General features: G+C 38.1%; 1 protein-coding gene across 22 annotated transcripts in view; it reads left to right on the top strand.

Moving 5' to 3' along the window:
- The window catches only part of LOC100683963 (60S ribosomal protein L27-like), a 232079-nt gene that overhangs the window by 17556 nt on the left and 195908 nt on the right, over positions 1-18615 (top strand). The window contains exon 2 of one of the 22 annotated variants that reach the window (XM_038565921.1): positions 17241-17719. The exons of the other annotated variants lie outside the window; for them this stretch is intronic. Within the exon in view, the coding sequence (XP_038421849.1) occupies positions 17241-17594 (354 nt within the window). The 3' untranslated portion in view covers positions 17595-17719. Of the gene's footprint in view, positions 1-17240; positions 17720-18615 lie in introns of those variants that run through there. 22 annotated transcript variants of the gene reach the window in all.

Consider the following 18615-nt stretch of genomic DNA (forward strand, 5'->3'; position numbering starts at 1 on the left):
AGGAAAATAGGTTTGTAAGAGATTTTTGATTTGTCTTTTCATCTGTTGTTTTTCAAGTTTTCATAGAGTGAGCAAATGTCACTGGATTTAATTCCCCTTTCCTTTCCTGAGTAACATGTCCTTTCTATCTCTATGGAAACCCTCTGGAAGTGCTACCAGTATTGTTGCTGGAAGTGACTGATGTTTTGTGCTTAGGAATGATTTCTTCCTCTTGGAAATGTGAAGCATTGTTACTTGATTGGGCTAGATTCTCTTAGAATGTTTCTTCTAAAAGTTAAGTTTCTCATAATATCCCAAGAAGAAGGAAAAGATAAAAAATGCCTGATGAAATAAAAAAGTGAGGAATGGTTTTCAAGACAGCCCAGCTCAGAGGATGAAGCTCCAACTTGAGTCTGAGGAAACTCAGGGAAAGAAGATCACCCCAAACAGAATGTGATGATTACTAATATTGTACGTCATGGGCAAATCTTCCTAAATGTGATTAGGAACAAAAATGAAGGCTCCTGGAGTAGATTGGTACATCAGTCGAGGGAACTGGGATCCTCATGCTTTCTTCATGCATGCTAGAGTAAATTAAAGTAAAAAACAATCCATCACACCCACTCCAAGTTGCAGGCACCTTGCTTGGAAAATGAAAAGCAAGGGAAAAGAATTGCATCTGGTGGTAAGGCATGTTGTTTTTGAACCAGCCAAATTAATAGTCCTTAGAAGAGGTCTGGCAGCCAAGTGAGTTGTCAGCTTGTTGGTATCACTCTAGTGGTTGGGGAATTTGAGATAATGGGAAAAGAAAGGGAGGACAGGAGCATTACAGGCTAAGAGAGAGCAGACTGTATCAGAAGCCCATGGGAGCAGAGAGCTTAGATGTCATTATAAAAAAATGACCTGACTAGCAACAAAGATTGATGATAAAAGAAGAAAGGAAAGAGACGGCCCTTTTGAAAGAGCTTTTGCCTTGATCAGAGGGTAATTTATTTACTGTTTAACATGGCAAGAGATGCGAAATGAGATTCCTGGATTGGTTAGGGGGATTTCAGATTCAGCAGTCTGTTGGGGACTTAAAATAGGGCTTTCTGAACCTGTAGGCCAAACAGGTATGGCAGTTTAGCAGTGTGTGCATGACGAGAGGTTACCCTACAGCCATGTGGGAGGACAGACATCTGGTGGCTGCCGCTGCACATGGATTTGGAAATAGAATGTGGAAAATTTGAGACCAAACTGAATAAGGTGCACTGCCAAAGATGTACAGTAGAATGTCTCTGGCCAGAGTGTGAAGTAGGCCCTCATCAAATAATAACTCTGAATTTGCTGAGATTTAACCAAAAGTATATTTATTATTCGACTTAATCCTTATAACAAGTTTTGAGTTAGACAAAATTATTATGGCTCTTTACAGATGGATAGAGGAAGACTCAGAAGTTTAAATGGTGTGACAAGAGCACACAGCTAAGATGAAGGGGTTTGAGATACTGAACTCAGAGTTCACGCTCTTAACTGCTGCCTGGTTTATGGGATTCCTAAGGGATAGCACACATGCTTAAAGATTAAGGCAGGCGCCAAACCGCTGCGCCACCCAGGGATCCCCACATGCTTAAAGATTAAGTAAAACATTTCCTGCCCCACACAGGGCTTAAAGGGCAAAAATACATGTCAAAAACCATGCTGTTTCCTATATACTTTTCTTGATTCTATTATCTCATATCCCTGCCATGATCTTTTGTTTTGTTTTGTTTTGTTTTGTTTATTATCTTTTCCTCTTTGTTTATTCATACCTGCCTCTTAGACTGTGGTTTTGATCTACCTTCTCATTCTGCTTTGCTTTTTGTTTACAGCCAAGCAGTCATCACAGAATAGTGATTAAAGGTGTGGCTTCTGACGCCGGGTTGCCTGGGTTCAAATCCCAGCTTTGCTGCTTGACTAATTGTGGTGGCCTTTTATGCTTCAGTTCCCTCATCTGTTTTATTTATCATGGCTATATAGCAAGCCACCCCACAACTCAGTGGCTTAAAGTAACCACATCCACTTAGTTGTTCACAGTTCTTCACATTGGCCAAAGCTTGGCTAGTCTCTGTTCCCTATGGTCCTCTTAACTGTGGGTAGAGGAGCCAAGAAGGCCTCATACACATGGCTTGAAACCTCAGGTTAGGTAGATGGAACAGCAGGGGACAGATTGACTCTCTCTTTCTATCTCTTCATGGTCTCTCATCATTCAATGATAATGCTTCTTCACATCGCAGCTGGATCCCAAGAAGGCAAAAGGAAAATCAGCGGAGTCTCTAAGGTACAGGCCCAAAAGTCACATAATGTTACTTTTGCTGCATTTTTTGGTCTGAGTATGTCATGAGGCCAGTTTCAAGGAAAGGGGAATAGACTCACACCTCCCCATTCTGGTGGTAACAATGGCATGTGTGTCAGGGGTAGGTGGAACTATGGGAAACTATTTCGCAGATAATCTATCACATTGGATTGTTGAGATAGGTAAGTCATATTATCAGTGCCACAACTTCACGAGATAGCAGAAGAAAAGTGTGACATGGTATAGATTCTGAGATTTTGTTTTGAGAGAAAATGCAGTGCAGATTTGAAACAGGACATGAATTTACTCGCAGTAAACCCTCATTATAAGCCAGCTGAATATGCAAAAGTAAAAAATTAAAACAAATACCATTTAGGTGACATTTTGTTTCCTTCAAGGGCAGGGGCATGCTAAGCTTTTCCAAATAGCTCATTCACCCATAGCCATATAAATTATAATTTGATCTTCATGAAGGTTTAAAAAGATTATTATTATATGAAGGAATTGAAATAAGGCCGACTTGCCTAATAAATCAGGAGTTTACAGGTCTTTCTTGTAAGTAGCATATTATAGACAACATGAAATATTTTCTATCGACTGCTTTGACAAAGCCTGTGTCACAGTATGTTACGTGTCTCATAAAAATGGGGACCTAATCAGTACAGGTGCACTCATGATGATGATCATCGAGATGTATCAAAACTTCTGAAGAGCAACTCATGAGTGATGGGATATATAAAGTTATACAAGGTAGAATCAGACAGGATCCTCAACAAATCCAATAAGCTAAATATCCTGAATCTCATGTCTTATAGATATGAACAGATTCATTTTTATTTTATTTTATTTATTCATGAGAGACACAGAGAGAAGAGAAGCAGAGACACAGGCAGAGGGAGAAGCAGGCTCCATGCAGGGAGCCCGATGTGGGACTCGATCCTGGGTCTCCAGGATCAGGCCCTGGGCTGAAGGCGGTGCTAAACCGCTGAGCTACCGGGGCTGCCCAGCAGATTCATTTTTACCTTTTGTGTGGAATCCTATAAAGCTCTTCTCTAAAACATCCCATGCTCCACTTCATAGACACAAAGCTAAGCACTAAATTCTCTAGGCCACCTCCATGGATGACCATTATATGTCCACCTGAGTTACATGATTTTAAGCAAACACAAGATGTGAGGCCCCAGTTGCTTTACATAACTGGCAGTGGATGAAATTTGTCCAAATATAAAGGCAAAACACGGAGGAAGAATGGGTAAATGATTTCAGGGGTTTCATCAACATGTACAGTGATATCTGACACCTTGTTTAGGAGGTAATTAATATTTCCTCATACTCTGGAGGAATTAAATTGAATTGTTAAAAGTCTATGGGAAACATTGACTATTATGATGCATTCTGAGTGATCTAGAAGTGATTTAGATGATTCAGGAATTTCATCCTTAGATGTTAATATCTTGGTAAGACTAGGCTCTACCTCTACACTTCTATTATTGTACTTAATGTACTCTATTAAGTCTGCACCCCCCCCCAATTTGGATATAAGTTAACTTGCAGTAACAGAGAGAGACCCCAAATTATAGTGGCTGAAATAAGATGGAAGTTTGATTTCCCTCTCAGAGAACAAACAATGAATAGTCTATATTGGCTATACCATCCTAACCATGGAGCCTCTATCTCTAGGTCCAAGGAAGTGGCTCTAGTTATTGTTATCTCCCAGCCACATGGAGGGGGAAAAAGGGAAGACAAGGGCAAACAGCTTCTTTAGAAGATCATAGTATGAAGTTGCATGTATCACTGATATTCACAGGCTTTTGGCCAGATTTTGGTCACACATGCATACCTGATTAAAGGGAGGTTGCAAAAGGTAGTTTCTAGCAAGGCAGTCATGTGCTCCACTGACACTTTGATGGGCGGGTGGATAATCTATTATTAAAGGAAAAAAGTAGAAAATAAACACTGCAAGATGATTAGCAATTCATACTCCATATTACACTGTGAGCTCCTTGAAGGGTAATACTTTTACTCATCTACAAAAAGCAGATGCTTATTAAATGTCTGTTTAGTCCAATCAGGTATTATTGCATAGTATTTTCCTGAATGTGCATTTATGCTTATTTGTCTTTGTTAGAACATTAGTTATATGCGAACAAAGAATAGTTATTTTAGTTTATTCAGCAAAAGCTGCACATAGTAGTTTACACAAATTAGGCATTCATCCATAGTCAGCAGGTATTTACAAAGTACCTATGTGCTATATACTTTTCTATGCTGTGGAGATATAGCAGAGACTAAGACTGATATAATCCTAGCCCTTCAGAGTCTTCTTCCAGGGAAGATGGCAGATACTTAATAAATACTTATAAATCATTAAATAAATAATTTTAAGAGTACACAGTGTCACAAAAGAAAAGTTCAGGTTGCTATGGAATATATATTGAGGATACCAGCTCAGTCTAGAGAATTAGAGAGCTCTCTCTGAGGAAATACATGTTAGTTAAGTCAACCAGGAACTAGTTACTGAGTATCTCCTATACCTTGAGTACTTTTCTAGGAGTTGGAGTAGAAAAGGAATAAGATAAGAGTAGGGTAGAGTGAGGAGGAACATCTTAGGCAAAGGAAATGGCATGTACAGTGACCTGGAGAGATCTGGAGTGTTCCAGGAACTGAGGAAAGTCAATATCATTAGAGCTAAAAGAAAGAGGGAACAGTGAAAGGATGGAAGACTGGCCTGGTGTATAGGGTTCTGATCATACAAGTCTTTGTAGGTCATCTTAAAGTTTGGGTCTTCATCCTACAAGCAATAGGAGGTCTTTGTATAAGCCAAGAAATGCTTTCATTCATTCATTTTCAGTGATCAGATGGCTTTTTGGACCTTTTTAATAGGCAAACATTAGCCAGGTCTTAGGTAGAGAGCAACAAATAAGACAGGTATGTTTGCAACTGCTAATTGCACTCTGGTATTAGTTTCCCCCTTCTTCTTTAATAATAGAATCTCTGGTGTTTTGGGCCTGTTCAGAAATAAAGACTACATTTCCCAGCCTCCCTTGTAGAAATTATGTCCATGTGATTCAGTATAGGCCAATGAGATACATGCAGGTATATATTTAAAGGAAGGGATGGCATTGCCTCTTTTCACCTAGTTATGCTTTCTACTGGTTGAAACACAGAAGTGACTGAAGCTGAAAGCAAAAAGGCAGAAATTTGAAAGATTGAAAGAGTCTGAGCACCTTGAAGATCTTGTAGCCACCTGACCAGCCCTGGAATGCTTACTTCTGGACTTCCTGTATGTGAGAGAGAAATACATTCTTATCTAGTTTAAGCCACTGTTAGTTTTGATTTTCTATGATCAGCAGAGGAAGCTCATCCTAACTGGATCTCTGCTCTCACAGAGTTTATACTCTGTTGTGGGGAAATAGAACATAAATGTAAGGGAAAATCATTTGGAGACAAGGACTTTGAAGAAAGTGTTGGATGGCTACTTTAGATTAATGGTTCAAGAAGGTCGCTTTGAAGAAGTGACAGCTAAGCTGCAGCATGGTAGATTTTTTGCAGAGGTGTTGTAAATGGGTTATAAGTCCCCCTCTTTGAACAAAGAAAAAGGATAGAAGGTAAAGATCTGATTTATGGTGGCTTCCTAAGATCAGTCCCTGCATACTTTAATGTAACAGCACAAAATATCTAATACACAAATACCATCTTTGAACAGTACAAATAGTCTAACTTACAAATACCTCAAATGAAAGTCTAGAGAGTCATCAGCTCATCAAACTTATATCCCCCACTCATTTTAGTTACCAAAGTGTTCCTCTCACCTTCCAGCCATAGGAGTAGGCTGCCCTGAATCTGAACTGGTGACCAGAGGTGAGTGCATTTGTGTTTTGTTTAATGACAGACCTTGTGGTTCAGTTCACCCTGCCAATCTCCATCTGCAAATCATAGATTTTAGACTTGCACAGTGACCTTTTGGAAAGGGTCAAATAGATACTTGGGAAGAGAAAGTAATGATTTGGGGGGCCCTCTTTTCACAGAGAAGTTGTACTTTACCTGCCAGCTAGGATACTCTTATATCAACACTCTGAAATTAAGACTTTTGTTATTGGACTACAGGCCACACTTGGAGCAGTTGATATGTAGGGTTTGTTTTTCCTGACTAGGTTTTCCCTTTCTCCCCCACCACAACATCATTCTGTCTCATTCCATGGGACTAACAGACTAAGATGCTTTTTTGATTGACTAAGCAACAGATTGAGTCATAAGAAATCTTGTCCCATGGACAAAGTAGAATAGAATACCTTACTCCTTTCTTCTTCAAGATAGCATGGGTTATAAGAAGGACTTGGGGTAACTAGGGGTTGGAATCTAAAAGCCCTCTGATTTGACTGTGATTTGTATCCATAACTTCTCACTTGTCCCATTGTAATGGAAAAACCACACCACACTTCTCCTTTATCAGATTAGTTTCTTTCTATCCAGGTTAATATCATAACCTATTATTTACCAGGGAGCCATGAGCAGGTTACTTGGATGAACTTCATAGAAGAATGGTTAGTGTCCTGGATAAGGAATTTGTTTATCTATGGGGAGAAACCTGGCCTGGGAGTCAAGGGACTCTTGTTTTAGTTTTAAGCTCTTTCTATAATTTATTCATCTAGGGACATTTAGTCATGTTGGTAATGACTCCAGCCCACTTCCAGGTCTGAGGATAGGATATAATAATGTTTATACTCATTGAACTATTAGGAAGGCCAGAACTATGAGTAATTATGGACATGGGGATTGAAAATTGATTACATTAATTGTTTCACTATAGCTTCTTATTTATTTATTTATTTATTTATTTATTTATTTATTTATACTTTATTTATTCATGAGAGAGAGAGAGAGAGAGAGGCAGAGACACAGGCAGAGGGAGAAGCAGACTCCATACAGGGAGCCTGATGTGGGACTCCATCCAAGATCATGCCCTGAGCTGAAGACAGACGCTTAACCACTGAGCCACCCAGGCATCCCTATAGCTTCTAATTTAAAAGGAGATATCAAACAATAGTTAATCCTGGACTATGGAGTCAGATAAGTTGCTCTGCCACTTTTAATTGTGTGAACTTGAGCAAGTTTCTTAACCTCTTTGAGGCTCAGTTTCTTTATCTACGAAGAATGATGGGCAGCCTAGAAGCAAACAATATTGTTTGCCTTCTTTCCTATGCTTACCAAAAAAGAAAAAAAAAAGTCCTTTTACTCTTTAGAACTCCGCCTTCACTGATAATTCCTTCAGGAAAGAGAACCTTCTCTCCAGCCAAAGGGTGAATCTTTATTTGTTTGATCTAATCAGGAATTCCTCGCAGAAATAATTTTAGGAATAAGCATGAAATCTAGAACTGGTCAATAAAGAATGAGGATAGGTTGTCTAGAGGACTTCTCAGAAAGAACTTTTCCAGAAGGTTCTATTTCACTCTTTAATTAAGAGGCACTTTTTTTTTTTTTTTTTTTTTGCTATATCTTGTTTCATCCACATATGATATTTGGAACTGTGTGGCAGCTTTCTTGTGATTATGAGGAGAGCTATTGACTGCTTGAGGGCCAGTTATAGAAACCCGGAAATTATCTGTTCTCTTTAGGAGGCAAATTATCCAAGAGACAGGAAGGTATCTTCTTGTAAATGAGCAGTAAAATAGAACAAATTGTTCAAAACCTGAATACCTGGATCATGTGTATGGCATACCATGATAAACACACACATATATGTACATAACATTGATTCCTTTACTGAGTATGGGATCTGATCACAGGTCTACAGCTAAGAAGGAAATATATGGTTGATATATTTGAGTGTTTTGACTTTTTTTGTTTTGTCTATGTGATTTACCTGAAAAGAAATGAAAACTGATCTTTATTCTGGGGTAACTTAAGAATCACCCAAAGGAAATGATTTCTTCTTCTTTCTCAGGTAGTATTAAGCCTAGTAAAACCTAATAGAACTTATTTCCTTTTAGAGTAGGGGAGAGCATTTATACCATTGAATCCCCGCTTCATAGGTGAGATACAGAAGATTTCAAATATTTTAGGCCATAGTAATAAATGGAATTCAGTATGGAAACTCAAGAATGATACTGTCTGTTTCTGAACACTAGCAAGCTGCTCTCCAAACTCAGATATCACAAGGAAGCCATCTTTTGGAGTTTCAGAGACCTAACTGAAGGGAGAATAGGGACTATTCTATTCTCTTATCCTTAGGTTTTTGCTATTTTCCTTTATAGGTGTTATCATGGGGCAGGCTATGGAAATTGGGCACGTTTCTGAGCTCTGTTCATTAGAATTATAATTTTAGAGTATTATATTTAGTAACAGAGATGAAAAAAACCTTAAAAGTTTGTGGTTCCAAAATCTCACCAGTGGCTCATCCAATGATTAATTAAACCAGAAAGCAATAACATCAAAAAGGGACTATCAAACCAACAATTTAAAGATGTAGTGGGAAATATCAGAAAGGTAGACAGAACATGAAAGACCCCTAACTCTGGGAAACGAACTAGGGGTGGTGGAAGGGGAGGTGGGTGGGGGTGGGGGTGACTGGGTGACAGGCACTGAGGTGGGCACTTGACGGGATGAGCACTGGGTGTTATTCTATATGTTGGCAAATTGAACACCAATAAAAAAATAAATGTATAAAAAAATAAAGATGTAGTGATAGCTAATGTAAAAGCACCTCCCTTTAGGGATTGTGTGAGAAATATGTAGGTCCAATTTTTGTTAGTTCCAAGGATTGAGAGTACCTGTGGCTTTTGTGTGCCTATGCACAGATGAAATCAGCTGACTCCTTTATCATGAGCTGTAGTTTAGTATCCAAACATGCAGATATTGAAATGTGTAATATATTATGACAAGTGACTTTTCTCCTTTATATTTCAGTTAGGGCATATTTATTTATTTATTTTAGTGATAGGTTGGTGTGTTATATTATCTGTGAATTGTATTTCAGAATAGTCAAGAGGGTATTGCAAAAGAAATGGCTCATAACCACTGGTTTACACAAAGAGGAAACTTCCTTGTGGTTCACCAGAATTTTTCAGCTTTATAACCAGTCAATACAGGGTCATGTGGATATAACCTTTCTCCTTTCAGAAAGCATTTCATCAGTGCCAACTCCTTCTAGCTCCAAAAGCATTTGAAGAAAAGAAAATTCATTTACTGGCAAATAATTTGGTAATGAGTCAATGGGGAGCTGGTACATTAGAAGAACAATTTAGAGGACAGTTTTGTGTGTTTCTGGATATTCAACTAATCTGTTTCACAATTTACAGTACTATCAAAGTATATTTACAACATGTGACTGTTTTCCTTTCCTCCCAGGTTATTTTTGTATATGAGGTTTATTTCTTAAGCTGTGTTTCTTGGTTACCAGTTTTTAAAAGAGCTGAAATCTGCATGAGTATTTGATGTGGAATGTTGAACTAATTTTATTCAACAAAGTGCACTGTAGCAAAAATTGCAACCCAAATCTTTGCTGTTGGCTTACAAGATGCTGGCCTCTTCTGTGCATAGGTTTACAGTTCATTTCTTATAAGACTATAATCCCAAGGTCACAAGGCTTTTTTTGAGTACTGCTTTCATCAGTAAAGAAAAAGTCAGACTTCATTTCCAGGGCTGATATAATAAGGTGGGACTGACCATTTTGGCATGATGCAATGAGTCATAAAACTATGTGTGTGCATATGTGCATAGAAAAGTCTATTTCTCATGCTTTTTTAGAGCCCCAAATTTGAGTTAAAATGTAAATATACCATGTAAATAAAACTCATGAAATTCTCACTTAGGCTTACCTTAATACAAATGACTTACAGAATTAGCCTGGAGATTGAAACACACACACAAAAAATGAGGCATATTACAGCTGAGATTGAATTGAGTGTTCAGGGTCTACTCCTTCATGTATAGGTAAACCAAAAAAAAAAGGGGGGGGAGACCCAAATCATTAGTTAAAAAACTCTAGCAAGTGATGAGGGCAAAGTGAGCAGTTCTAGATGAATTCTTCCAATATAAAGCACATAGTGGAGGACAGATTGTGAAGAGGTCGCTTGTGCCCTTACAGAACTTCACATTCCTGTGGAAGGCTGCCCTTTTGATTTTGGCACTCTTTCCTACCACGACCATGTCTTTCTTGGAATGTGAAATAAAACATTTCCTTCTATATACTTTGGGGTGTCCCTTTTAGTGATGTCAACATATGGATCATTCCAAGGGTAAAAAGGAACTAGAAAAATTCAGGAAAGAATTCCTTTAATTCTTCAGTGAGAATTGCCTAATTACAAAGCTGTAGCACGGGAAGGTATCTTAAATTGCCAGCTTATTCATAGGACCAGAATCAAAAGATAGGTGTTTCCTTAAGCCAGAACAAGTAGAAATAGGGGATGTGATTTATTTAGAATCTCCAAGATTTCTTTGATAAAGAGAGAGAGAGAGGGAAAAATGATCTTTAAGTCTCTAGTCACACACATTGACAGTCCAGTTCATCTCAGGGGAAACAAAAGTCAACACAAAAATATGAAATCACCTTTCCAGGAGATAATTAATCATTTGTGCTTATGGACAAAATATGCTGCCTTTAATTTTGTAAGTGTACCTGCCCAGCCGGGACAGGTATAATTTGTATAAAGGAAACTTTTCAGGTTTGCTACTTAATAACTGGTTTTGGTGAAAATGTACTGGTACACAGTACTCTGGTAGTATTCTTTAATTTGAGTTCTAATTGAGAATTTTCACTTTGATTTTTTTAAAAAAGCATCCATATATACTGAAACCAGCTGTAATAAGCAATACTGCATTGCTCATTAGGGACTTGGCTCTAAAATGAGAAACATCTCCCTTGCTTTACTCTATTGGAAAGCAAAACATCTCAAGACAACAAAATATCATATCAGTACAATGTCTACCCTTGGGTTTTCTGACTCAATTTCTGAAGTGAATGGATGCTGCCTTTGTTCTCAGCTTTGCTGGATGTGAGATGCTCTGGAGAAACTAAATTTCAAAGTTGTGAGTAATTCAATATTTCAGGGCAAAGGCAATGGAGGATCAAATAGAGCCTAGAGTCTTCTTAGAGGAGCAAATCGAAAATGCCACAAGTCTACCTACCCTAAGACAGATTTATAGCTTGGTGTCTGGTGAATCTTCAGATTAACACTCTCCAACCCCTATTGTCTATACCTGGCAAAGGCAGAAGATTAATATCAACAAGCAGGCAGCCTATGCTGGATGTTGGAAATACAGATCCTACCTCTGACTGGGCTATAGATCAAAGAAGCTTGCCATTTAGACAGCCCCTGGAAGGAGATTTGCAAATCAGAGAGAGGCATCCCTGTCAAGAGAGAAACAAATGAGGTGCAGAAAAGAAAAAGAAAGTGCATGAGGACTCAAGTTGAAGGGACCAACAGTCTAATATTTTAACCTGGGCAACTTCTGGCTTTTGGATTATAGTTGGATGGAAGTAGAGGCAAGAATGAGAGTATAGATCTTGTCTGTGTTATATCCTTTGTTCAGTGATGACAGACAAGGGGGTCACCTCTGAGATCTCACAGGCAAAAGTAGGGTATTTGTTTACCACCATTCAGCTTCCACTTCAATGTATGGGTTTGGAAATTTGCTTTCATCAGGAGAAATTTAAAGGGGATGTTTGGAGAGATCATTTACCATTTCTCCTCCTCCAGTACAACATTTACATGATTTATGTCTATGGAAGGTAGGAGGATTAAGATTAATCATAAAATGCACTCTGTCTGAAATATGAGCACATGACTGGCTGACATCCAGAGCAGGAGTGGTCAGTGGTTCTGATTTCTGACTCAAAGGGTCACAAATGGATGTGGAGTGAATTTCTATGGGCTATAAGTCACCCCTGGTTTTGACTCATTCTTTGGTGCTACTGTTTATTGCTTCTTCATTGTTAATTTCATTCAACAACCAAGTATCACTCTCCCTTTAGTTCTGAGCTTGGCATTGGGTTTTAAAAACTTTATTGTCTGTTACAGTGATTCTCACCTGCTGCCATTTGGCTTCCTTACATTTCATTCTTCACACAGAGCCAGAGTGAACTCTTTAAAAATATAAATCAGATCAGATCATACCTTAACTAAGACCCTCTAATGCCTCCTCCTCTCATTGAAAATAGCATCTAAACTCCTCCAGCTGATCTCTAAACCCACAGGAGCTGGGCCTTACCTAGATAAGTACCACATTACTGTGAGTAAATGACTCAAGATGAGTGAGGACACCAGGGTAAATGTGTGTGTGGTGTTAATAAACCTTAAATTTTAAGATAAAAATAAATATAAATAAGATAGAGGGAGAGTAATACAAGATGAATTTAGAGAGGATGGAAAGACATTTTAGTTAGGGATAAAAGTTTTGCTTTATCCTAAGTGTAAGGAAAATCAATAAAGGAAGATAAGGTCAGATCTGTTTTGTAAAAGTTCCCTTGGGCTGACATGTGGAGGATGGATTGAAGAAACTAAGGATACAAGCTGGAAATCCAGATAGAAGATTGTTGTAGTAGCTCAGGTAATGGGAAATGAGTGAATTAAAAATGTATTTTGGAAGTAAAATTAATAGGATTTGATTTTATTTTGGAGATTTATTGGACTTGACTTTGGATTCTGTCAAAGATATTCCAACATCTTTTTTTTTTTTTAATGTGAAGGAGCATTTACTAGGAGGTTTAATTGCTTCCATTTTCTCTCCAAAAAGCATAAGATTGTCAACAGAAGTGTATTAATGAAACATTCTTCATACAGTGTAAAAATTTTTTAAAAACCCCATTAAATATAAGAGGGTTGGAGACTTTCTGAAGGGGACCATTTATTGAGTACAGCCAAACACATTTTGAACATGTTTTATAAAAATACAAAATGTCAGCAATAGAATATCTGCAATGTACAGTTGAAAGCTGTGGCATCATATCAACACTTTGGGTGAAGTTCTTGTAGCTTAGGACAAGACCACTGGCTAAGGCCCATCTTGCAATGGTACTTGTGCAAAGTCTTTTCACACTTTCAATTAAAATGGGCTAATAATTTAGTCTCACAATCTGGTGCTGCCTAGCAAGTCCTCCTCAATAAGTCTGAGTTTTGCATGTGAACAGTTAGTCATTTGTCTTAATTTTGTACCACTTACAGCTGGTCCTCATATTGTTCAAAGCAAGTGACATCATTAATTTTCTCAAGAATCATTAATACCAGTGGTAATACATTGGTTTCTAACTACTTAAAATGCCCTCTGAAGTCCTCTATTCTTCCCCCAAAAATGTATTAACCTGAAATCAAAATTATTAATGGTTTGAATATTACCAGCAGGAATTTTAGCCTTCTGTTTGTCTTTATAAAAACAATTTTTTAATCAGTATTATTTATAATATGCTGTCAGCATGCCACATTTGTTTGGCATGCACTCCAAAAGGATTGCAAAAGGCTTTTCTTCTTCCAAAGGAAGGTTTTATTTATTTATTTATTTTTTCAAAGGAAGGTTTTAATCATGAATTTTCTCTTGCATTTATATTTCATCTAACTTATTTTAAGGACTTCCTAAAAATTAGGTAATGACTAGCTTTTGAGACCTTAGAAATTCTACCCTTTGTTGTTTTCCTTTTCTTTTTTTGCCATATCCCTACCTTTTTTCCTTCCTCTTGTCATCAGTCTTCTGTCTCCGTGTTTTCCTCCTATGTGTCTGCAAGCAGTTTATCTTTGAGCTACCTTATTTGGCCAAGCCCTGAGCTATACGTGAAGCAGACAAAACTCTCTGCCTGAAGATCATACAATTAAATGGAGGAGACAGTTTAAGAAATTATAATATTGGTAAGAGGGGCTATTAGAGATGTACAGAGAAAGTATAAAGTACAGATAAAGATGTAAAGTAAAGCTTATGGAACTGACTCATCTCTTAATTCATTCAGTTAACAAATATTTCTGGAGTCTGTATATGACAGACACACTCCTGGGATTAAGAAGCTTAAAGCCTAGGAGGAGGCAGTCAGAAAGAACAATTGCATATATAATAGTACAACAGCAATTGTGGTATATGTTATTAGGGGAAAGGTAGAGTTCCATGATCACATAACATAGGGAACTGCTCTGAGTGTTGAAAGTGGACTTCTCCCGAGGACTTGATGTTTACACTGCAACTTGAAGGATGAAGGAGAGTTAGAAAGGCAGCAGGCAAGGGACAGTGATCTAAACAAAGACCCCCATGGTGGGAGAAAGCCAGTACTGCTGAAGAGCGATAAGCTAAGGGAGAAGTGGGTATAGCATGAACTAAGGAGCTGCCAGGTTGTATAGGACTGTGCAATTCATCCTAAAGATTTTGACCTTAATCCCAAGAGCCATGAGAAACCATTTAAGCAGAAAAGGAACAGGATTTGTACCTCTCAGCATTTTATTTTCTCTTAAAACTCCCTGGCCTTGACTTTTGGCCAATTTCTACAATGGATTTGGTGGCTGAGGGATTGAAGATCAGTACCTAGGATTAATGTATTAACTGTAATTAGAATTCATATGCTAACACCACAAGCCAAAAAACACTGGGCCAGTGAAGCATGGCCTGAGGATTTAAATGTCTACTACAAGACACAGTGCTGTGTCTTGGAGGTTTACATAGTTAGCTTCGAGAGTAGCAATCAACCTAACATAATTTTTTTTTGCCTTCACTATGTTTGTATTATAACCTGTGAAACACTTGAAATATTATAACCTTGATAAGGTCATTGGAAAGAACACTCAGATCAGCAACCTCCCTTCCTCACTCTATCCCTCTCCTTCTCTATTTTTAATCTGAAGGACTTTAGTCATATCTATGCCAGCAATTAGTGATAATAACTCTTATAAAAATTGAGTACTTATACCATATCTTGGTGAAGTTCAACACCCTTCTCATCAATGGTATATGTGGGGCATGTGTGTGTATGTGTACGTATGTTATAAAGGCTTTTTTCCATGGGTAAATTAAATACCTATCCCAGAGAGAAAGCGTACCTAGTCTTACAAGGATCTCTGAAATTGTGCTAAAGTTAAATGCATAGTAATATGTCTAAGTCAAACAGGATCACATATAGGTAATGCAGTGTCAAAGACTATCCTTAAAGTAAAACAAAATTCTTTGTTTTTATTGTCATAAAAATATCCAACTGTGAGCTGAAATCAAACAAGCATCAAAAAGAGCAAAAGAGCCAAGAAGAGTTTCTCTTATTGTTTTTCCTAATCTGAAAGCTATTTTAAAAATGTATTTTATGAGTTACTTTCTAACTTTTTTCCCACCCTACAGTCTAAAAAAGGTCAAGGAAAGCCCACAAATATGTGACTCATCTCAAGCTGAGGTCCACACTGGCCCCTTCTCTCCTAGTTTCACATAGAAGAATCACCAGTAAAGATACCTGAAGACAGTGAAAAAGAAATGTAAATCTTTCTGAAGGCTCTCAAAAAATGGCTGATGGACAGTCATTGAATGGTGCACAGCTATTCCTCAGATTCGTTTTCCCCATCTCTCTCCATATTTATTTACAACTGCCCTCCATCTCTCTCCCTTCTTGCACCCCCTTAAATGCACCCACAGAATCACCCTGCCCACCTCTTTCTCTTTGCATCTCTTTGCATTTCCTCCCTTTGCTCATCTCTTCATTATGTGTATCTGCTCAGCCCCTTCTACCTCTCTGTTCTCTAGTCTGTTCATTTTAGACAACATCACAGATGAGAAGACAGAACAAGTAAGGAGTTCTTCTCCTTCATAGGGTAGGTAGAGAGAGCTTAGTCCTTTGTTCCCAGGTTTGAATGTTCATATGTACCATGTGGGAAAACCTTGTTTGAAAAGCAGATTTTGATTCAGTGGGCCTTAAATTGGGCTTCAGAGTCTTCATTTCTTATCAGCTCCCAGGAGAGTCTGTTGCTGCTGGGTCCTGGGCCACACTTTGAAAAACAGCACCTTTTTTTTTAAATTTTTATTTATTTATGATAGTCACAGAGAGAGAGAGAGGCAGAGACACAGGCAGAAGGAGAAGCAGGCTCCATGCACCGGGAGCGCCATGTGGGATTCCATCCTGGGTCTCCGGGATCGCGCCCTGGGCCAAAGGCAGGCGCCAAACCGCTGCGCCACCCAGGGATCCCGAAAAACAGCACCTTAAGAGAATAATCAAGCTAGGTACCAAGAACGAGAAGAATGTAAAGAAATTAGCTAGTCTCCAAACTCCCTGAGGACCATGATTAATGACTGCCTTATTTGCCTCCATAGTACATGGACTGACATAGTCCATCATATTTAGCAAATATATATTATTTCATAATGAATGATCTAGAATACAGCAAGCCCTGAATGTTCCTGTCTTTTCAATCTTGTCTTCTCTTAACATTTGAAATGCTGTAGTAGTGCCACACTTCTTGGGGTAACCCCACTTATTCCAGACATTCATCTGGCATGTGATTTACACTGAATCCAGAGGCACTAAAGTACTTTTGTCTGACCCTTGCTGTTTTCAGAGATCCATTCTTCACTCCCAAGTACACTCACACCTCACACTTGGCCATAGCTCACTTCTGACAGGTTAGTTTGGATCTTAATCACGGCTCTCAAAGTTTTAGTTAACATAGCTTTATCCATGAACTTATTCAGCAAGCTCTCCACTCTATCATTTCAGCCATTGATCAAACAACAGCCACTAAATCATCTATGATCATAGATCATCTATGATGATCCTGGCGGATCCCTGAAAACTAGACCCATTCTTGAAGCTGAGCCATTGATGGAAACTCCTTGTATATTGTCTTTTAACCACTTATTTACCAGTTTCATTTGAACTGGATTATCATAAAATAACTCGTTAATAGTGTCTAAAATATTTTATTTAATAGCCAATGTAAAAAAAAAATAGCCAATGTGAATCTAGCTTTTTATCTTTAAAATACAAACATTTTGGCTGTAGGCTCGAGTGGCTGGTGTTGAGATGGGCAAGTTCATGAAACCCGGGAAGGTGGTGCTGGTCCTGGCTGGACGCTACTCCGGACGCAAAGCAGTCATCGTAAAGAACATTGATGATGGCACCTCAGACCATCCCTACAGCCATGCTCTGGTGGCCGGAATTGGCCGCTATCCCCGAAAAGTGACAGCTACCATGGGCAAGAAGAAAATCGCCAAGAGGTCAAAGATCAAGTCTTTTGTGAAAGTTTATAACTACAATCACCTCATGCCCACAAGGTACTCTGTGGATATCCCTTTGGACAAAACCGTCGTCAACAAGGATGTCTTCAGAGACCCTGCTCTTAAACGCAAGGCCTGACGAGAGGCCAAGGTCAAGTTCGAGGAGAGGTACAAGACTGGCAAGAATAAGTGGTTCTTCCAGAAGCTGCGGTTTTAGATTTCTTTCTGTCATTAAAAATAAATTTAAAAAAAACAAACAAACATTTTGGAAGTGTATCATATAAAATGTGGAATTTGTGTCCATTCTTTCCCTAATCTGACTTCCCTTCTCAGAGATACCCATTAAATATTGTTTTTCCTTCTGAAATTTCTTGGTCGCATTTTGGATAATGTGTCAGAAACACTTACTGCTAACTGATACCCATGTGCTCTTCCCATTTTCAGTCCCTTTGTAACTCAGATAGGCCATACGAATAGCTTAGGCTTATGTTGTAAGCAGAAGTGACATGTGTCAGCTGGGCTGATGGATAAAATAGTAGTATGAGTTCTCTATGCTTTCTTCCTTTCTTGCAAGGATTGAGAAGACCCCCTGTTCCAAATAGTGCAGACTCAAAATGGTGGAACCTCTGTCAGCCTGGGTCTCCAATGATTGTGGAGATTAGAGCTCTCTCTTCCTGCACATCTGTGTGATTCATGTACTATGAGAAAAACATGCCTTTGTTGTATTTAATTACTAGGATTTCAGGGTTAATTAGTTACCACAGCAAAACCAATCAGCTCCTGACTAATGTACACATCTACAATTATGTTTTCTTTTTATTTAATAAGGTCAAACTGTGTATATTGTGCATCTTATTTTTTTTTCATTTAACATTTCTAGACATCAGTCCTTATAAGTATACAATTATCTTGAAGTTATAAAACAATCATCTTGATAATCATCTACTTCACATAGAGTCTGGCAAAATTTATCTATAAGTAAATATTGAATATATACCTGTCAGCATAGATATATATGTCATGTAGTCATTTGTAAGTGCATTTGTGTATAATTTAAATGTAAAACAATATAATATGACAGATTTTGGAATATCTAAATAACATTATCATGCAGAAAACTGTTGAAAGAAATTTTTTTCAGATTAAAAAATTAATGTCAT

The sequence above is a fragment of the Canis lupus genome, chromosome 20 (assembly GCF_011100685.1).
Source record: "Canis lupus familiaris isolate Mischka breed German Shepherd chromosome 20, alternate assembly UU_Cfam_GSD_1.0, whole genome shotgun sequence".
Taxonomy (NCBI): domain Eukaryota; kingdom Metazoa; phylum Chordata; class Mammalia; order Carnivora; family Canidae; genus Canis; species Canis lupus.